The sequence below is a fragment of the Malaclemys terrapin genome, chromosome 2, assembly GCF_027887155.1.
Source record: "Malaclemys terrapin pileata isolate rMalTer1 chromosome 2, rMalTer1.hap1, whole genome shotgun sequence".
Lineage (NCBI taxonomy): Eukaryota > Metazoa > Chordata > Testudines > Emydidae > Malaclemys > Malaclemys terrapin.
In genome coordinates, this window is record NC_071506.1 from 242,405,523 (window position 1) to 242,427,998 (window position 22,476).

At 44.6% G+C, this 22,476-nt stretch overlaps 1 protein-coding gene across 5 annotated transcripts in view; it reads right to left on the reverse strand.

The window, feature by feature from the left end:
• Positions 1-22,476, reverse strand: part of AKAP9 (A-kinase anchoring protein 9) — a 206,306-nt gene that overhangs the window by 135,256 nt on the left and 48,574 nt on the right. For all 5 annotated transcript variants that reach the window (XM_054020483.1, XM_054020481.1, XM_054020480.1 and 2 more), the window contains exon 2: positions 18,330-18,578. In XM_054020483.1, coding sequence (XP_053876458.1) covers positions 18,330-18,578 — 249 coding nt within the window. The remainder of the gene's footprint in view (positions 1-18,329; positions 18,579-22,476) is intronic.

Below are 22,476 nucleotides of genomic sequence, written 5' to 3' on the forward strand. Positions count from 1 at the left end.
ACTTGTGGCACCTTAGAGACTAACAAATTTATTAGAGCATCTAATAAATTAGATGCTCTAATAAATTTGTTAGTCTCTAAGGTGCCACAAGTACTCCTGTTCTTCTTTTTTAGAGAAAGAACTGTCATGCATTGCATCCCCTTCCTGTCAGTTCTTTCTCTGCTTCCACACAGCCATTGGACCAGACATCTCCCAGGTGGTATTCCACAATGCCAAAGGGAAACCTCCTAAACAAATGCCAACCCAGTCAACATTAACTTTGGTAGTAAAACTCCATGGAATTGCTGGAAGGGAGAGGAGATATGGCAAAGAATTGGTGTTGCCTCAGCCATGATTATGTAAGTTAAAGTAGGCCATCCCAGCACCTTTAACTTGCACTTTCCCCCCAGCTTTTTGGCATATAAATTGTAACAACTTAATCTGCCTTTTTTATTTTTAACTATTTTTATTTTTACATTTGCTGGAAATTAAGTGTGTGTGGGGGAAAGGGGTAGGGGTTGGGATTAGGGCAGTGTTGTCAGTGCTGGGAGCCCCCTGCAGCCCCACTGTCAACAGGTCTGAGGGAAGCTGCAGTCCAGGCCTTGTGAAGCAGAGACCCCCAGCCAGGACTGCAAGGAGGAAGAGGAACCCCTGTACTGCTGAGTTGTTCTTGCCTGGAGAAGGCTCCCACAGAGGGAGGGAGCAGGACTGTAACACTGGAGCTGAAGAAGACTCCCTGCATGGCCACATGGCCAGCAACACCCAATCCCTGACGGTGCAAGGTGAGGGAAGGTACAGTGGGAGGCAGAGCAGACCCCCTTGGCCAGAACTGCATGGAGGAAGAGGACAAGCTCCCAGCCATGGGGGAGGTCACCCCGTAAAAACATATGAATGGCCGTACTGGGTCAGACCAGTGGTCCATCTAGCCCAGTATCCTGTCTTCTGACAGTGGCCAATGCCAGATGCTTCACAGAGAATGAACAGAACCAGGCAATTAGCAAGCGATCCATCCCCTGTCGTCCAGTCCCAGCATCTGGCAGTCAGAAGCGGACAGATATCCAGAGCACAGGCTTGCATCCCTGACTATCTTGGCTAGTAGCCATTGAAGGACCTCTCCTCCATGATCTTATCTAATTATTTATTTAATCCAATTACAGTTTTGGCCTTCAAAATATCTTCTGGCAATGAGTTCCACAGGTTAACTGTGCATTGTGTGAAGAAGTACTTCCTGTTTGTTTTAAACCTTCTGCCTATTAATAACCATTCAGCAGTGGAGTAACCTCCCCCATGGCAAGGGACTTCTTGAGGCCATGACCAGCAGTCCCTGCTCTGCCTGCAATGGCCACAGCCTTTCCCACCTGTGTCACCTGCTCAGCGGCCATGCAGGGAGCCCTCTGCAGCCTCACTATTATGGGAAGGAGGGAGCTCACTCCTGCCCGGGGAGAGAGCCATTCAGCCTCAGGGTGGCCTAGCCCAAGGCCAGGGCTCATCCTCATCCTTCTTGCAGCCCTGATTGGGGGTTTGTGCTCTGCTCACCAAGACCACAGCCTTCGTTGCACCTTATACCTGCAGAGATTGGGTATCAACTGGCCCTGTGGCAGTGCAGGAAGCCCTCTACAGTCCCGCTCTTTTACCAGCTGGGAGCGCTGGGGGCCTCTACTCTTCCCTGCGAAGACTGCAGCCTTCCCTGTACCTTGCTTCTTCAGGAAGGGTGTCTCACCAGCCCTGCAGCAGCACAGGGAGTCCTCTGCAACCCAGCTGTCAGGGTCCTGTTCCCTCACTCCCATGACAGCAGGACTGCAGAGGACTCCCTGCACAGCCTCAGGCTGGTGACACCTGATCCCTGCAGGATGGGGGGGGGGGGAGAGAGGGAAGGGGCGAAGGATTAGGATATTGGATTTCAGTATTAGGTGAAACGACATTTACTGACTTCTGTCGGTTTATATCGAATCCTGCGAAGACTACACATTGTAAGTGGCTATCAGCAGGTGTGAGGAAGTCTGAGCCTTAAAGTAGTTAACACCCTCTTACACATCATATGTGAATCCTTTGTATCACAAAATGTGACTGAATGGAAGAGTTAACCACAAATTTCAAATATAGAGGATAGCAACATGTTCTAAAGGTTGATTGGCTCCTGGGACGAAAGAAAGACAGACAGACTAAACTACAGCATTCAGTAAATCTGTATAAATTCTGTTATGTAAGTGATGCTCTCCCTACCGTTGCGTGGATCTTTTTTAAGTGGTGGTTTCCAACTTAACAGGATTAGTTTTAGTAGCCCAATAATACTTTATTAGATAATTTGGTCTGATATTAGAATTCTGACTACTGTGTCCCCAGTGCATTCAGAAGATTGAGTGTTTATTCTTAAATAACCACGGTTGAGAGACATTCTACATGGGTTCTCCTTCCCAGTTTAGGTGTGCGTACCTGCAAATAATTTCTTAATTCATTTGCCTCTGTCTCACCCTTTTTTTAGGCAGAATGTAATCATCTATTGACTCTGAATTTGAAGGGAAGTGTGACATACAATCTGAGAGGTTCTCTGTTGACTGAGACCACCCAGACCTTAATGACTTGTAATACAGCACTTGTAAAACAGCATGAAAGCAGCCTTTTCATTTTACTCCTTTCACATTGATTTAGGAAGGCTTCCAACTGATATGCGGCACCAGCAGTGATAGACAAACAGATCACCTCCTACTCTTGACACAGCAACAAAAGACGCCTCAGATTAACTGAATCTAAGCTAGAGGGAGAAAATATCACATTGGACTGTCTGTTTCTATGGTTCAGTTTTACTTTTCACCTGTATAATATGCACTCCATTTCCCCGCAACTTTTATTTCTAGCAGGTTCACTCTCAGAAAAGACTGATAACATGACATCCTTGGTGCGTTTTCAGTGTGTGTACATCACTGATTGAAACAAATACACATATTATGTGGCAATAATGGTGATATCCTTCTGGACCCCACATCTTTACATAACCTACAGCTCTGCACTGTTGTTTCTGAGTTGCTAATTGAAGGTACATGTTCTCTCTTCCATCTGGGTAGACTACTGTGGATGGCTCCAAAGTTCCAAGATGATGCCCACACAGTTTTGTTTTTCAGATAGGTGGTACTTCTGGTAGCTTGGATAAATCTCCTGTTTGGCTGTTAAGATTGAATTGTTTTGCCAAGAGATTTGTCTGAAGGTAATTGCAGAATGCTGGCCAGAATCCAAATTAAATCTCTTTGGATACATATTCTACTTTAAGGGCATGATCCAAAGCCCTCTGAAATCAGTGGAAAGATTCTCATTGACTTCAGTGGGCTTTGAATCAAACCTTAATAACATATGTTTATTGTTTTATTCTCTTGCTGCCTCAGTCTCTGGAGGCTGAATTCAAAACAGGCAACAATTTGCAAATATTCATCTTATATTCTGTGGGTCTAAGCAGTTGTATTTCATTTCCTATGGCTGATCAAAGCCTACTCACTCACTTGAAAACGAAGTTCTCTGTAAGGCTGTATTGTCCCCTTTCTTTCCATTTTACTCCATTGCTGTATACTGCCAATATTTATCAGTCAACAGGAATCACTAATTTCTATATATCTCATCTGATTGAACCCTCAGGATTCAGTTTTAAAGGAAGTATGGCTTTTCTCTTAAAAAAATCATTTGCTAATAACAATAAAATCATTTGACTAGGGCAGAGGTGGGCAAACTCAGGGCTTTGGATCCAGTCCGTAGGATTGCCACCCCCGGGGCGCCGCAGGCCACGCGCCGACCAAGTCCCTGCAGCCCCTAGGGGAGTGGGGGGGCAGAGGGCTCTGTGCGCTTCCCTCACCTGCAGGCACCGCCCCTCGCAGCTCCCATTGGCCGGGAACGGGGAACTGTGGCCAATGGGAGCTTTGGGGGAGGTACCCGCAGGTGAGGGCAGTGCGCGGAGCTCTCTGCCCCCCAGGGGCCGCAGGGACGTGGTGCCAACTGCTTCGGGAGCGGCGCAGGACCAGGGCAGGCAGGGAGCCTGCCCTGGTCCCAATGCCTGCCACTGCCACCCTGGAGCCACTCTAGGTAAGCGGCGTCGCACCCAACCCACCACCGCACCCTTCCTGCACCCAACCCCTTGCCCTGAGGCCCCAACCCCCTACCCTGAGACCCCTCCCGCACCCCAACCCCCTGCCCTGAGCCCCCTCGTATACCCCGCACCCCTCCTGCACCCCAGGCCCTTGCCCTGAGCCCCTTCCTGGACACTGCACTCCAACCACTTGCCCCAGCCCTACATTCATGCCCACCCCTGATTTAAACAAATCAAAACAAAATGAAGTTGGAGCAGTAGCTCTTGACTGTGCTTTTCTCAAGACAAATGTGTGTTTAAACTGTCTTAAGAATAGTCCAAAGAATTTTAGCTTCTGGCCAAGCCAAAATTTATCCCAATTTTCCATATTTTATTTCCATAACTTTCTCTAAATTCCTGCAGGGTTAGTATCTGAGATCTGCAGCATCTTATTAGGTAGTTCAAGTTTTTAATTTTTAAGTTCAATTACTTCTGACACGAAAAGATTTCAGCTTTGCTAACTCACTTTTCAAAATACTTGATGTCAAGTTAGAGGCAACATAACTCTTCAGTGTTAATGAAAAAAAAATACAATTTAAATATCATTCAGATAGTGTATAATGTATAATATAGCTGCTAAATCGGGGTGGGCAAACTTTTTGGCCCGAGGGCCACATCTGGGTATGGAAATTGTATGGTGGGCCATGAATGCTGACGAAACTGGGGGTGAGGGCTCTGGCTGGGGGTGAGAGAGGGTAGGACCAAGGGGTTTGGAGGGCAGGAGGGGGATCAGGGCTGGGGCAGAGGGTTGGGTATTGGAGGGAGTCAGGGATGCAGGCTCAAACAGCTCCCAGAAGCAACGGCATGTCCCCAGTCTGGCTCCTACATGAAGTCACAGACAGGTGGCTCTGCGCACTGTCCCATCTGCAGGTGCTGCCCCTGCAGCTCCCACTGGCCCCGTTTGCTGGCCAATGGGAACTGCAGGGGTGGCGCTTGGGGCAGGGGCAGCGTGCGGAACCCCCTGGCTGCCCATACATGTAGGAGCCAGAGGGGGACGTGCTGCTGCTTCCAGGATCCATGCAGAGCAAGCCCCCAACCCTGCTCCCCGATAGGAGCTCAGGGAACAGCTTAAAACATCTGAAGGTCCGGATGCGAACCCCGGCCGTAGTTTGCCCACCCCTGGTTTAAATCAAAGGGGCCTGCTGTATAATTTAGGTCTAAAATGCTGCCAGGCATGTGGGGCTGATCTTGGAAGCTATCAGAGTTTGTAAGTAACCAACCACAAATAAATTACTAAACAATCGAGCATATCATTATCTTTGTGAAAAGGAAACTGGACAGAAGGGAATTTAAAACAAATCTAGGGCAGGCCCAACTACTTAAATTATACTATATTAAAGAAATCAGGGTTAGAGTCCCTCTCCATATCTCTCACTTTCCAAGCAGGGAGATCAACTTTTCTCAGCTAAAGGAATAGCAAAAAACGGTTACTCACCTTCTCGTAACTGTTGTTCTTCGAGATGTGTTGTTCATGTCCATTCCAATCAGGTGTGTGTGCGCGCATGTGCACGTTGGCCAGAAGATTTTTCCCTTAGCAATATCCGTCAGGGCGGCCTGGGCGCCCCCTGGAGTGACACCCTCATGGCGCCTAATATATAGCTCAGCCGACCTGCCATCCCTTCAGTTCCTTCTTGCCAGTTACTCTGACAGAGGGGTAGGAGGGTGGGTATTGGAATAGACATGAACAACACATCTCAAAGAACAACAGTTACGAGAAGGTGAGTAATCATTTTTTCTTCTTCGAATGGTTATTCATGTTGATTCCAATCAGGAGAGTCCCAAGCAAAGTTAGGAGGCGGGGTCGGAGCTGACCACTGACTGGAGCACTGCCCTACCAAAGGCCTACTAATTGCATAGTGTGCGGGGAAAGTGTGTATTGGTGACCGCGTTGCCACCCTGCAGATGTCCTGGGTGGGGACCTGAGCCAGGAAAGCTGTTGAAGAAGCTTGTGCTCTTGTAGAGTGTGCCATTATCAGGGGCACTGCTAGATTGTAACACTCAGTAATGCAGACCACAATCCATGATGAAATGCGCTGAGTTGAAACAGGCTGTCCCTTCATTCTGTCCGCCACTGCAACAAAGAGCTGTACCGACTTCCTGAAGGGCTTGGTCCTTTCTATGTAAAAGGCCAGCACTCTGCAGACGTTGAGACAGTGGAGTCTCTGTTCCCTGTCACTCGTATGAGGCTTAGAACAGAACACTGGAAGGAAAATGTCCTGGTTGAGGTGAAACTGCAACACAACCTTGGGGAGGAAGGCCGGGTGAGGCCTGAGCTGAACCTTGTCCTTAAAAAACACAATGTAGAGCGGCTCGGACGTTAGGGCCCTGAGCTCAGACACCCTCCAGGCTGAGGTGATCGCCACCAGGAACACGACCTTGTAGGAGAGGTAGAGTAGGGAGCATGCTGCTAGAGGCTCAAAGGGATGTCCCATGAGCCTACCAAGGACCAGGTTAAGATCCCAAGCAGGAACCGGTTGGTGGACATGTGGGTACAACCTGTCCAGGCTCGTCAGGAAGCGACTAACCAGGGGGTTAGCGAAGACCGAGCAGCCCTGTACCCCCGGATGGAAAGCCGAGATGGCAGCCAGATGTACTCTTATGGAGGACAAGGAGAGACCTTCCTGCTTCAGGTGGAAAAGATAATCCAAAACCTGGGGCACTGAGGCTAGTGCTGGGGAGAAGTTGCACTGAGCCGACCAGATTGAAAATCTCTTCCACTTTGCCAGGTAAGTGGCCCTAGTGGAGGGTTTACTACCGCCCAAGAGAACCTGTCTGACTTGTTCTGAACAGGAGAGCTCGAATGGATTCAGCCATAAAGCCTCCAGGGTGTGAGATGTAGAGACTGCAGGTTTGGGTGCTGGAGCTGCCCATGATCCTGCGTGAGAGGATCCAGGAAGAGTGGTAGGGTAATCAGGCCCACCCCGACATGTCCAGGAGAGATGTGTACCAATGCTGGCGGGGCCAAGCTGGAGCTATGAGAATGACCAAAGCCCAGTCTCTGCAGATCTTCAGCAGGACCTTGTGAACGAGCGGTGTGGGTGGGAAGGCGTACAGAAGCGGTCCCCCGCAGTGGAGGAGGAACGCGTCCACTGTGGAGCCCGGACTGTGGTCCTGGAAGGAGCAGAACTGCTGGCAACTTCCTGTTGCATCGCGTGGCGAAGAGTTCAATCGGGGACAGCCCCACCTCTGGAAGAGCGAAGATGCGATGTCCAGGCAAAGGGACCACTCATGGCTGTGAAAAGACCTGCTGAGGCAGTCCACCAGCTCGTTCTGGATTCCCAGAAGGTACAACGCCTGCAGATCGACTGAGTGTTCTATCCAAAAGTCCCATAACCTGAGGGCTTCCTGGCACAGGGGAGAGGAGCATGCACCCCCCTCCCACCCCCCGTTTGTTGAGATAGAACATCGTGGACATACTGTCCAACATGACTGATACACAACGACCCGCTAGATACGGGCGGAATGACTGACACGCTAGGTGTACCGTCCTGAGCTCTCTTACATTTATGTGAAGATAGAGATCCATCTGCAACCAGAGACCTTGAGTCCTGTGTACCCCCAGATGAGCTCCCCACCCCAAATCTGATGCGTCCGTCACTAGCGTCAGGGATGGCTGTGGGGCGGGGAAGGGGACTCCTGAGCACAGCTGCTGAGCGTCCATCCACCACAGGAGTGAGTCGAGAACGGGGCAAGGCAGGGTCATGATCCTGTCCAAGCTGTCCCTGGCAGGTCTGTACACCGACGCCAGCCACGACTGTAGCGGTCGAAGCCTGAGTCTGGCGTGTCAAACCATGTACGTACAGGCCGCCATATGGCCGAGCAGCTTGTGACAATTTCTCGCGGTGGTGGTGGGGAACTTCCTGAGTCCCTGGATCATAGAGTTGAGGGCCTGAAATCTAGCCTCCGGAAGGAATGCTCTGGCCTGAGTTGAGTCCAGGACCACCCCTATGAACTCTATCCTCTGGACCGGGGACAGAGTTGATTTTGCCTCTTTCAGTAAGAGGCCCAGTTTCTTGAAGGTGGCTGTGATGAATGTCACCTGATCTTCTATCTGAGCCCTGGATCGGCCTTTGATCAGCCAATTGTCGCGGTATGGGAACATCTACCAGATGTCTCCACAGGAAGGGCGCGACGACTGCCATGCACTTGGTGAAAACTCAAGGTGCTGCTGACAGGCCGAACAGGAGAACAGTGAATTGGTAATGGGAACCATTGACCACAAACCTGAGGTACTTTCTGTGGTTTTGTGCTACCGCTATATGAAAATACGCGTCCTTCAAGTAGAGGGCGGTATACCAGTCTGCTGGATCCAGGATAATGGAGGTCAAGGAGACCATGAGGAACCTGAGTTTCCTCACAAACTTGTTGAGGTCACGCAGGTCCAGGATAGGCCTTAGGCCACCTTTGGCTTTCGGTACTAGGAAATAGCGGGAGTAGAAACCCTCATCCCTGTGTTCCAGTGGAACCTCCTCCACAACCCCCAGCTCTAGGAGCAATTGCACCTCCTGAATAAGAAGTTGCTCATGAGAAGGGTCCCTGAAGAGGGATTGGGAAGGGGGGTGGAAGGGCAGGAGGGTACAAAATTGGATGGAGTATCCCCTCTCCACCGTGCGAAGTACCCAGCGGTCCGAAGTTATACGGGACCATGCACAGTAGAAGGGGGATAGTCGGAAGAAAAAGGTAAGGCGGGGTGAATCCAGTCTCTGGGCTGGTGTGCCGTCCTCGACCGCACCTTCAAAATGGCGGTTTAGGCTGGCCTTGATTAGCGGAGGGGTGTTGTCTTCGCCTACTGCTCCTGTTCCTCCTCCTAGAGTTGTCCTGGCAGTTTTACTGCTGGAACCTTTGAGGAAGTTGTGGGTGGAAGTGTCTCCGCTGAGTGGCAGGGGTATGCAAGCCCAAGGATCTGAGGGTGGCTCAGGAGTCTTTTAGGCTGTGGATCCGTTTATCCGTTTTCTCTGAAAATAGAGGCTCACCCTCAAACGGAAGGTCCTGAATGGTCTGTTGGACTTCAGAGGGTAACCCTGAGACTTGTAACCTGGCCCCCCGTCGCATAGCCACCCCTGTCGCCATGAGTCTTGTGGCAGCGTCTGCAGTTTCTAAGGCAGCCTGCAGTGAGGCGCGGGAGACTAGTTTCCCCTTTCACCAAGGTGGTGAACTCAGACCGAGAGTCTGAAGGGACGAGCTCCGTAAACTTGGCCATGGAAGCACAGGTATTATAGGAGTACCTGCTCACGATGGCCTGCTGGTTAGCAATACGGAGTTGTAACCCCCCAGTGGAGTAGATTTTCCTACCCATTAGGTCCAGGCATTTAGCGTCCCTATTTTTGGGGGAAGGACCTTGGAAGCTTTGTCTCTCCCACTGGTTAGCCGCATCAACAACCAGGGAGTCCGGAGGCATGTGCGAGTAGAGATGTTCAAAGCCTCTGGAGGGGACGAAGTAATGGCGCTCATTGGATTTAGCAGTGGGGGGCAGAGATACCAGTATCTGCCACAGGGTTTTGGTGGTGTCCACCACTGTTTTTATGAGGGGTAACAGTACTCGTGAGGGCCCCGAGGATGCTAGGATATTAACCATGGAATCCACCTTCTCGACCACCTCCTTGACCTTGATGCCCAAGCGTTGGGCAGCTCTGCAGAGCAACTGTTGCAGAATTCTATTGTACTCTAACACAGGAGCTATGGATGACCCTGCCACCACTTTGTCGGGGGACAAGGCGGAGAAAGCATGCGCCGGTGGTGGAAGCTCTCTACTGTCTGCCCTGGATGGGTCATGTGACTCCTGGGGCAGCGGTGGAGGAGGTGGTGCCGATGATGGCGCCATGGCAATAGACGTCGTAGACAACATCGGCGTTGGCATCAACCTCACAGGAGGGAGCTGCATCGGCAACTCAGAGGAGCTGCCGGTGTTGAGGGGCCTGGTGCCGACTGCATTGAGGTCGACATCGACAACGGTGCAGGCATGGGAGACGGGTTTGCCGACGTCGTACGAGCTGGTGCCAAAGTCGGAGTTGGGCACGGTGGCAGAGTCGACGACGGTGCCAGCGGGAAAGGCGTTGAAACCATAGGTGCCGGGTGTACGGCTGAAGGCGGCACAAAGGTGGCGGATGCGACAGAATATGTCGCTGAGTGAGAGCCCTGGGTTCCTCCCTGACCCTGGTGGTAAGCCCAGGGGATCCAGAAGGGCAACTGAGGCAGGGTCTGTCACTACAGAGGCCATGCCTGCTGCTCCCTTCTATCTCTGCCCGACCTCGCTCTACGACTCCTGCTTCTACTTGAGCGGTAGGAGTCGGGCTCCGACCCCGAGATCTCAGACACTGAAGACCACGGAGGAGCCGATTCTCAGTGCCTCGAACGTAGAGAGCTCGTGGAGCGGGAAGGCTCTCTATCAGAGCGTGTAGGTGCCAATGGGCAAGGCGAAGGGGAGTGCCTTGACATCATAGCCGCTTCCCTTTGGAATGCACCGGTGCGGTCAGGTGGAGGAGATCTCTGGCAGCTTGATAGGCTTCCGGCGTGGACGGGAGCTGAAGTTGCCAAGTAGGTTCTGGGGATTGAGGTGGGGCCGGACGCGACTGCCTCACCCGGGCAGGAGTCGACATGGCCCTGGAAGGAGACACCGAGGAGTGGCCCACCTGGGGTCGCACTTCTCGAGGTTTAGCCGGAGGAGAGCAGTCGTCCGGCTTTCTCTTCTTTTGAGGCACCGGCGAATGGGAGCGATGTCTACTGTCTGACGGGCACTGAGAGGAGCCATGGCGGTGCCAGGCATCTCTGGTGTCCTTCTTCGGTGCCGGGGCGCTCTGCGTGGAGGACGACCACGATGGGGTCGGGTTTCTCGAGCCCGGGTCAGATTGGGAGCACAAGGCTGCCTCCATGATGATCACCTTCAGGCGCTGTTCCCATTCTTTAAGTGTTCCTGAGCGGAACTCGCGGCAGATCTTACAGCAATCTTTCTGATGGGTCTCCCGCAGGCACCTAAGACACAACGAGTGCGGGTCGCTCTTAGGCATTCACTTGGCCCAAGCCACACAGTTCTTAAAACCTGGGGAGCGCGGCATGCCACTGCGCCGGGCCAGAGAGAGGGGGGAAAAAACCCAACAACTATACTATACTAACCTTTTAACTGGTACTACAAACTGAGAACTATATACATGGAAAAGTGAAGAGAACTTGCTGAGCAAGAGCCAAGGGAAGTTCCAGCCACCATCACTGGAGGTAAGAAGGAACTGAAGGGGTGGCGGGTCAGCAGGTCTATTATATTAGGCGTCATGAGGGCACCACTCCAGGGGGCGCCCAGGCCGACCCGATGGATACTGCTAAAGGAAAAATCTTCCGGCCAACGTGCATGTGCGCGCACACACCTGATTGGAATCAACATGAACAACCACTCGAAGAAGAACTATGATTTAAGGACATTACAGATGAAGTTCAGGTGAGAGATGCAATGGACAGGAAAACAGGGATTGTTATTTCTTATCAGTTACAATAATAAAAGCTGTAGTAATCTTCAGGACTCTAACAAAAACAGACACTCCTCTCCCCTCCTCCCACCTTTCTTAAACTGGCTCCTATACAACACTCCAAGGAGAAATTACGCCTGTCAGATTGCTACAGAATTCTCTCAGGGGAACCACTCTAACATGATTATTAAGGAATATTAATGACTATCTGTGCCTTTCAAAAATAGTCTTCAGGTGAAAGGTTCTGGTGAGTTTTTCTAGTACATTTTGGTAATCAGAGGGATTAAACACCCTTTTAATCCTAAAAGAAAGGGAATTAGATATCTTGTGAAATCCTCCCAGGAAAAGAGCAAGAAAGCCTATAAACTGAAGTAGCCAATGAGACTGCAAATGCTGAACAATAAAGGAAACAAAATGGTCCTAGTTACAATTCTGATGATATAACCAAGAAAGAGAAAAGTTTCAGTCCTTTGAATAGATCCCTTCTATCTAAGAAAAGGAACCCATAAAGTAAAGAAATAGAAACACTTTGATTCCATCTGCTGTGGTCTGCATCAAGAATGAGGGTTTCTTCAGGACCCTGTTTTTATTTTTTTTAATTGGAGATTCTAGTTCCACTTGCTGACAGGGAAAACTCAAATCAGAAAAATCACAGAAAACGGATTTATTTTATCTACAGAAACACTAGAAGAACAAAGAAGTCCAGTCATGACATTTAAAAATGCTACATACATCAACTACTGAATATATTTTGTGGCACAAAAGCAAAAACCAAAGACATATCCTACTACGAAGATGAGGTAAGAAAGAACTGGAAATTCAGCTAGAAAATAATCCCTTGTAATACTTCCAGTAATCTTGCCTTAGATCTTTATAGGATGTTGTGTCAAGACAGTAATGTTGGGTGAAAGAGCAGACAGCTCTAAGAAAATGCCTTGTAAATCTCAGTTGGAGAGATTACCCTGAACCTGGCTACTACTTGGGCTGCACCTCCAACTGAGCAAACTCTAGTCTGATTATCATTATCTAGTTTGTCTATCAGTACTCTTACAGCACTAAACAGTAAATACGAGATGCATAAAAATCTATTTTGGCTTTTTAACTCCATTACAGATACTATATTAAAAGATTAAAGTTGAAAGATGATTTCTGAACTTCCAAAGCACTTCTCATTTAGCTTGACTAACATGGTCCTGATTGAGACTAAATGGAATGCAGCAAAAAAAGTTCTACATTTAACAGCAACTTCATTAAGGTGGAACTCAGTGGTCTTTTTGGAAAGAACTACATATGAATAATGAGCAAGATTCAGATTATTAATGAACAGTGGTGACAACATTCTATAAATTTGAGTTACAACCACCAAAAAACTTTCAAAAACTTTATATGGAAGTTGTTTGTTGTTAACTTTTTTTTTTTTTTAAGTAATTATAGACTCTATCTCATTTAAGACAGGTAAATGTGATTTAGAAGAGTACTTGCGTCAGCTTACTCAGAGTGATAGTAACTCTCCACAGCACTACTGTAGAACATGTACTCATAACATTGTTCCACAAGAATTTGGTTAGGAAGGTTTCTCTGTACTACTATATATGTGTAGGCCACTCTGCTCTTATTATTCCAACAGTTTAAAACAGGGGTCAGCAACCTTTCAGAAGTGGTGTGCCAAGTCTTCATTTATTTACCCTAATTTAAGGTTTCGCGTGCTAGTAATGTATTTTAACATTTTTAGAAGGTCTCTTTCTATAAATCTATAATAGATAACTAAACTATTATGAACACTTGCATCTGAAGAAGTGAGGTTCTTACCCACGAAAGCTTATGCTCCCAATACTTCTGTTAGTCTCAAAGGTGCCACAGGACCCTCTGTTGCTTTTTACAGATTCAGACTAACACGGCTACCCCTCTGATACTAAACTATTGTTGTATGTAAAGTAAATAAGGTTTTTAAAATGTTTAAGAAGCTTCATTTAAAATTAAATTAAAATGCAGAGCCCCCTGGAGCGGTGGCCAGGACCCGGGCAGCGTGAGTGCCACTGAAAATCAGCTTGCGTGCCAGCTTTGGCACACGTGCCATAGGTTGCCTACCCCTGGTTTAAAACCTTTCCTCTTCTCCCTGCATAACAGCTCCCCTATCCCATTATTCCTCTCCCCCAGCTCTATCAAATTACCTGCCTCCTTCCTCATTCCTATATAAAATCAATCAAAGGAGGGACAGACTGATCCAATATGGTACCTCTTTCCTTCTTTTTCTTTCCTCCCTGTCACAGTAAAAGAAGTCTCCTAAGTTCACTCTCAAAACCAGTTCCTCTCACCATGACAGTTTCCTTCAGGACCCCCTCCTGGAGGAGGCTGCAGCTTGTGATCCTCTAAAGGAAACCCCTTTTGTTGAATGAAGCAAACAGTTCAATTGTGTTACTACTAGGAGTGGTTCTGAAACCCAGAAGTGGGCTCTGTAAATAAGGAAACTGGGAATACATCATCAGAATTTAAATTTAATTAAAGCATATGTTGCTGTTCAACTTGCAAGGACCTCTGAAATAGGGATGTAAATACCATTTAAAAAGTTAACCGTTTAAACGATAAAAATGTTGTTTAAAGGGTTTGCCGATTAAGCGGCTGGGCCCGCTCCATCCGTGGGGCCACGGGGGTCGGCGGGCCAGCTGGCCGGCCAGCCAGACCACGGTTAACAGTTAAGGCAGGTTAACCGGTAAGATTAATGCTTACCAGTTAACCTGCTAACCTTTTGCATCGCTACTCTGAAATATCTAGTTCGGGGGCATAACTGCATTTAAAAAGGAGCCCACAGTAGTTGACAAAATATACAAGACAATTTTGGCAGTGCTAAGGTTCTAAATGGAAACTTGTCGTTTTGTCTCTTTGACTAACAGGCTAACCTCAAACATTCTTAATGAGGGCAGGAGAGGGAGGTGGAGTTTATTAAAGACCTTTTTGGCTGTTGGTGAGAAGGGAGAGGAGCCAAAGAAGTTATAAATTCTGCTTCTTCTCCCAGTGTAGGGCTAGCAAGACAAAAACCAAGAGCACAGCTGTGAAACCCCTCTTGAAAATATCCTGCTTACGTACCTGCAGTTTATGCTTTACATATATTGTAAGCATAGTTTTTCTTGTTTGTGCCAAAATCATATCGTTCTAATTCACTTTTCTTCATTGAATCTCTTTTCACAAGCACACTAAGTAAATCTGCACCTTGCACCTCTTCACTTTATTGGGAACTCTTATAGCTGGTGACCGTTAGATTTGGCATTTTTGTCCACTCTCAAGCCACATTATTTGGTGCCATGCTTAGTTGATCAGGAGAAAACAGTTCCAAATCCTTTCGTTTAGTGGGCATTGCTTTCACAATGTGTCTCTCAAAAAATGCAGAGATCACAAATTATTTGGCAGGGGAGGAGAGCCCTGAAGTGTAAATCAGAATAAAAAACAGATGTATGAGTTACTCTATATACACTAATAGTTCATATCAGTGTAAATATGTTTTTAGCACATGCATGAAATATGCACGTGAGCAAGATCTGGGGGTCTGGTGGATAATTTGCTGCACGTGAACTCTCAGTGCAATGCTGTGGCCAAAAGGGCTAATGTGATCCTTAGAGGCATAAACAGGGGAATCTTGAGTAGGGATAGAGAGGTTATTTTATCTCTGTATTGGACACTGGTGCAAGTGATGCTGGAATACTGTGTCCAGTTCTATTGTCCACAATTCAAGAAAGATATTGCAAAATTGGAGAAGGTTCAGAGAAGAGCCACAAGAATGATGAAAGGAGTTAAGGTAACAGACTAAAGGAGCTCAATCTATTTAGCTTAATAAAGAGAAGGTTAAGGGGTGACTTGATTACAGTCTACAAGTACCTATGTGAGGAATAATATTTAATGATGGGTTCTTCAATCTAGCAGAGAAAGGCATACTACGATCCAATTGCTGGACAAATTCAGACTGGAAACGAGGCATAAATAACCATTGGAACAATTTACCAAGGTCTGTGGTGGATTCTCCCCCTTAATGATAATTTTTCAATCAAGAGTGGGTGTTTTTCAAAAAAATATGCTCTAGGAAATATTTGGGGAAAGATCTATGGTCTGTTATACAGGAGGTCAAACTAGATGATCACAATGGTCCCTTCTGGACTTGGAATCTATGGATCTATTAACAAAAATGTAGTTACTGTGCATATTCAATAACCACATTCAAACAGCTTTGTTTCAACTGGTTGTTCTTCCTAAAATATCAAAAACAATCAGACTAGACAATTGCTTACAATTCCATTTGATGTTTAAATGAAAGCCAGTTTTTTAATTAAGAGCACAAAAGATTACTAAACCAGCAAACCTACAAAATGTATATTTATGTTAAAAAATCTTGTGCAAGTTTTTTTTAAAAAGGAATTCTATAAAAAAGGTTTCTAAAGATGTCTCTTTGCTGAGACCTTATATTCCAATTTTTATTCCTCCTTTTCCAAAAATTTAGACAGCCGATTTATGACTCTGTGGGAAAGAGAGAAGTTTTTACAAAATGGAAGGGTTTCACTTATCTATAGTGTCATGAAGCAGCAAGTCTATAATTCTGCCTTTTATCATTTACATTAATGCACAGTATAGGATAACACATAGCTTTTCACTTCAGGATAGGTAGATTCAAATATTAAGTCACCAGGAAATATTCTTACCCTACTTTCTACTGTATGTTTGTCCACACCTCAAAACGACTATACAAGTGGCACGATTAGCAGTCTGCTCAAGAAAAGCCCAAGGTTGGAACAGCAGGAGGTATTTGCAGGTCAATATCAAGGAGTGTTAGCTGAAGTGTAATAGGTCAACTTGACAAGCAGCTGTCTATACATTACCTTTCTCTAGCCAGTGTTATGAGTTTCATTTTCATAAGAACTAGGTTCACCTATCACTTTTAAAAACTTAATAAAGATGAATTGAAAGATTTTTGTTATTATACTAGTTAAAGTCCAGTAAAACTAAATTGCTGGAACCAAAGGTTCACTGAAAATGAATGTGACATAAATAATTACTGGTTTTTGTTTTCTCATATGAACTAAATGTTTATAATTGGTACTTAGCTGACAGACAACTCCAGAAACTGAAGTTCTTGCTAGTTGTCCACACAACAAGTACAATACTATGCTGTTCAGATGCCCCTCTAAAAAGATAGCTCAGTCACCATTCAGTTCCTTCACCGCCAACGTTCACAGAGTGTAAGTTCAGAAGGGACCCTTAAATATCTAGGTATATATCTGTATACCAGAGGCCTTTAAATTTCATCCGGTTGACACTGTATTGAGCCCTATCAATAAATTGTGTTTGACTAAAGCCTTTCTTGGAGAAAGGCATCCAGACGTGATCTGAAGACATCAAGCACTGGAGAATTCACCACCACCCTTGGTAGTTGGTTCTAATGGTAAATCACCCTCATTGTTAAAAATGTGTGCCTTATTTCCAGTATGAATTTGTCTGGCTTCAACTTCCAGCCATTGCTTCTTGTAATACCATTCTTCACTACATCAAAAAGCCCTTTGGTACCCAGTATTTATTCCCCATGAAGGTATTTATACACTATATTCAAGTCACTGCTCAATCTTATTTTTGATAAACTAAACAGATTGATCCCTTTAAGTCTCCCACTTTAAGGTATTTTCTACAACCATCAAATCGTTTTTTGTGTCTCTTTTCTGCACCCTCTCCAATTTTTGAATATCCTTTTTAAAAAGTGGACACCAGAACTGTATGCAGTATACTAGTATCAGTCTCATCAATGCCATACATGGAAGTAAAATCACATCCCTATTCTTGCTTACTACTCCCCCATTTATACATCCAAGGATCACATTAGCCCTTTATGCCACAGCATCAAGCTCATGTTGAGTTGCTTGTCCACTGAGACTCCTAGAACCTTTTCATAGTCAGTGCTTTAGGATACAGTCTACCATTTTGTGGGTAGGCCCTGCAGCCTGTTCGCAACGTGGGGACGGTGGGACCAAAATTGAGTGAGTGGTGTTAAAACCTGACACATGGGGGTCACAGAGCCACTCAGACTCAGGTACAGGGCCAAAACTACCCTCACACACTAGGTCACAACACCAGTCATTCAATTTTGGCCCCACAGCACCACCTTCATGGAAGAGCCATGGGAGCAAACCTGGTTGGGCAGTCAGCACTGCTTCTCCATGTTGCTGCCCTGGGGGCCAGCTCCCGCACCAGGGATCCCCCCCAGAAGCCTGCCCAGCCTCACCCTGCTTCCAGTAGTCCATGTCCCCTCTGCTGTGCCCCAGGTACTTGCTCATCAACAGCCTCAAGACCTACTACAAGTACAGGGAGCTGGAGTGAGCACCTGCATAGGGTAGCTGGCCAGGAGAGGGGCAGTGAAGAGCCCCAAGGTGGAAGAACACTAGAGGGTTCATTCAGTTGTGCAAACCATGTAAAAATTTTCTGGGGGTACTCCTGAGTAATACTTATTTTATTATAAGCTTTTAAAAAATACATACAGCTTTTATCCTATCAAGGAATGCACACAACTGTGCCAACAAATGCTTCATATTCTACAGCTCAGTTATCATGCCATAGAAAATATGTCACCAACAGGCAAATGGAAAGTGTCAACTCTGGGCATAAAGCAGCATGGAGGTTGAGGCAAGGAATAATGTCAATATTCTCATAATGCCCACTCATTTTCCTTTGCATATTCATTGCAGTTTAATAAAATATAAAGAGCGCATCTTTAAATAGAAAATAATGTAATTGCTTAGGACCTGATAAACACTTACTTCAATGGTATACGTGTGGTCATGTTTGATCATTTCTCTACTGCGTAAAGTCCTCATTATAGCAAAGTCCGCAGTAGCTGCTGCTCCTCTTTGGTGTGTGGATGTCTCACCACCCTGTGACTGGTCAATATCAGGACCATCTTGTATCGATTCTTCATCTTTGGTGTTTGATGCCTTTTTCTTTTTTTTCTGCTTCTTCGATGCACTCTGCCCATCAGACTGTGCTTTCCGTTGCCTAAACTGGGCAAGCTGCACATAAGAGAAAATCCTGTTAAGGTGAAAGTTTTCTTCTTTATTACTAATGACACCAATTATGAGAGCTTATGGACTGTTCTACATAAATCTTCTGACTAATCTCTGCAGAAAACAAAGCTGAGGTTAATGCTGCATATTCCAAATACCCTACAATACAATTTAATATGAACATTAAAATAATGTTTAAAATGTACAATATATAAGCAGCATAATGATAATTTAATATAGGTCTTGCAGGTTTCAGAACAATAAGTAATACTTATTGGACAGCTATCTAGAAATCAAAAGATTCAAAGTTAAACAAAGCACAAAGGTTATAAAATAATCTTTGATCTCATTTTCTTAGGGAAACTTAAATTTCTCTAGTTTTATAATAATTACCTTACACACCAACAAGACTATGAAACTAATTTTATCTGCTTTGAAATAAAAGCGGAAGAGCAACCCTTTCTAATACCAAATATGTATCACTGCACTCTTCAGAAAAAAATACTTTTAGGAATCAAGAAAACCAGCCCAAGCTACTAACAAAACATAGAAGAAAGTAAAATACAGCTTTAGGAAATCGTCTAACAAAAGACAACAAGCAAATTTCAAGATACTCTACCTTATAGCAAAACATGATGATGAATAAAAAGTCGCAGGTGATCCAGACACAGCACAGTTGAAAAACCAATTAGCACGTAAGCTATTCAAATACTCTAAGACACTGCCTTTTACAGAGCTTATCACTTTTAATGAGATGTAACGGTTTACATGTGAAAATCCATTTAGAATATATTTTTCTTAACTGGAACAGAATTTCAGTTCCAGAAAGAAAAATAATAATTACGTTTTTTACAAATGTAAAGACAAAATTAAACGGACATTAACAAAGTGTTATCCATCACCAGGTTTTATTCTCCCACCTCAAAAGTCCAATATTAATGACTGCTGCAAACCACATTACTTTATTAAGCACATACACTTACAAACAACAACAACATTTAAATAAAGCCCTACACTTTCATATCTATTTTATGTTAATTAATACCAAAGTATTATGCATTTTGGTAAACCCACTGTCAATTTTTTCAAAAAAAGTTTCTATCATATAATAAAATAATATTGGAATTTTTGCTCATGATATTCACCAATCCAGAGAGCCAGGCTTCCATTCAAACTCTTTGTCAACGCTCAAGTGGATCAATCAGGATTTCCAGTTTGGCAAAGATCTCCCTTCCCAGTCTCTGTTCTGTCACAATGCAAGCTGTCACTTTTGTGTTTTCTAATTGTCATTCAACCTCAAGATAGCTGAGAAAGCCATAAATTAAACATAGATGCTACTTGCAAATCAACTATGATTTCTTCCATAGCTAATACTTTTGTCTCGCTGCAAGAAAAGATTTTCTTATTTCCCCAGCAGGATCCTGCAGCCTCAGGACAGCTGACAATGTGGAATATAGCTTCTGCTCTGCTCAGAAGGACCTTGAGATTTGCTGAGCAAATAATGCTCACCTACGTATTTAGCATTTATTTCCACTTTCTCTTCATTTCATCCCTAACTAGTTTAAATATTTAACAAGGCTTTTTCTATTATTTAAATAAATAAAACTTTTTAACATTTCAGAACATTTGTCAAAGAATAAGTATTTTACATCAGGAAGAGAGGAGAGATTCCCCACCACCATGTTCAGGTAAGGAATAGGATACATCATAGACTTATCTTCTTAATAGAGGGAAGAGTGAGGATACTAATTCTATAGCTCTTCACAATACCAATTCATGTTCTGAGGTCTTGTCTATACAGTGCGGCAAAGTGCACCAAAGCGCTGTGATTTGTAAAGCGTTCTAACTGGCCCCTGTCAGGGTGGATTTGATTTAAATCACTAGTCAGGAAGATTAGATTTAATCATGGATTTCTACATAAAAGTGCATTCTTGTTGGTTGTTATAACCTTAATACATATTCTTCACAACTCAGAGATAGATGTAGGTTTCATTTTTAGAAGGTACACACTATATATTTTAAGTGATTTAATTTGAAAACTTTTCAGATTAATTTTACAGCTATATCAGAAAATGAATGATTGTTTGGTTATTTCATTTACCAAAGGTAATTGAAGCAGATATTTATGAAGTCATTGGGGGATGAACCATCTCCAATTCAACAGGTTAACCATTAATATTTGGAGGATTTTCTTGCCACGCTGTATTAGGAGGAGAACATCACCAGACAAACATTTAAATTGTTTTATTTAACTAAAACAACAACGTTATATATTCTGGATTTTTTTCTTCAACAGCAAACATATAATATTTTAACCAAACAAGCATATGTATTTTTGAATTTAGTTAAACATTCAAGTTTTTTTAAAATCAGGTTTGTTTTTGTTAAAATTGTTTTAACTAAAATAGTTAAATGAAATATTTAAAAAAAAACCACAAAAATTAAAATCGACCATGTCAGCCAGGTCAATACGAGAAACTTAAAATATGGCTTCTGCGGCTAACTCAGTCGTCTTCACCTTTATTTTCCTGTTTGTTCATAATCGGGGGGCGGACACACACACACAAACCCCCAAGCTTTCCTGCTTTTTCAGGTCCCAAACCATTTCTCAATTTGGAATGAATTAGTCCAAAGGAAGAAAATATTCTTTCTACACTGTCAGAAGAAGCTATTGTTGTTAAAAGTGAGATTATCACTTCAACAGTCTCTGAATCCAAGTGCTTAAGTGACTTCCACCAGTTCACTGGTGTGACTTTCTTTAAAACATAATAGTTGGCATTATGGAGGGATGATTGCTGGATGTCCATGTCACAGCCAACTCCTCTTCTTCAGCCGTTAAGGTTTGACCCTGGTACCGAGTATTGAGACTATTTGCAAGAAAATGAGTTTTTTTAATGCTTGTAATTTAACTCTGTCATTGCATATTTCTCTTTTTAAGATCTCTCTCAGTTCCTTCCAAATTTCAACAGTGTCAGCAATAAAACAGCAATTTCTCTTCATTTTGTTCAAGGCTACAGAAATAGGCTTCAGGGTACTCAGCATGTATTCAACATTTCTCTTAAGCCCAATGTTGAGAACTTTGGCTGTGACGGTGCCATCTATTCTTTCATGGTTTTGTTCACAAACTGTCATCAGATTAGGCCAGTTCGTGATATAGTGCTCAAACAGTCCACTACTGAGTTCCATCGCACATCTTGTGGGAGAGTTAGCTTGGTTCCTCCCACTTTTTTCAGAGCAGCTGCTGCAAAGTAGTTACGGAAGTATTTTGATTTTTATCCACCCTGGCCCATGTAGACCCTGCTGGTGAGCTCTAAAAGGCAACTAGTTTGCATTAACATAATCCTTTTTGAGACTATATGTTACGTCAACAAAACAGCTAGCTAAGTCATTCTTGTCATAAGTAAAACCCAGAGTATTCTAAATGAGACACTGGTACAAGCTGGTGGGTGTGGTCTTCAGAAGTAAGTATTTGAGAAATTTTTAAGAGAGCTAGACAGTGTCAGAGATCAAGCATTCTCGTCCCAAACTTGATCACATATTTTTATATTACCTAAAGCAACCCTAACATTGTCTCTGTAGCTAAAGTTGCTGCAAGAAAATGTAATTGTGAGCTTTCTGGAACATATACACACTGGTTCTAAAGTATCCCATCAACTCTATGATGGCTGAAACCGCATGTAATAGATAAAAGGTAATGCAGCTTCTTCCAATGCAACTTTATATTCTTTATTTGCCTACGAAATTAGATAAATGGCTGCAACAAGAATGACTGAAGGATTCTAATCCCCTCGAGTATGGACTGTCTGCGTGATGCATCTAGTTACATTATATTCCTCTCTTTTCAAAACTAAGCTACCATTTTTTATCTCTGAGGAATTATTAGATAAAACCCTAGCAATTTTGG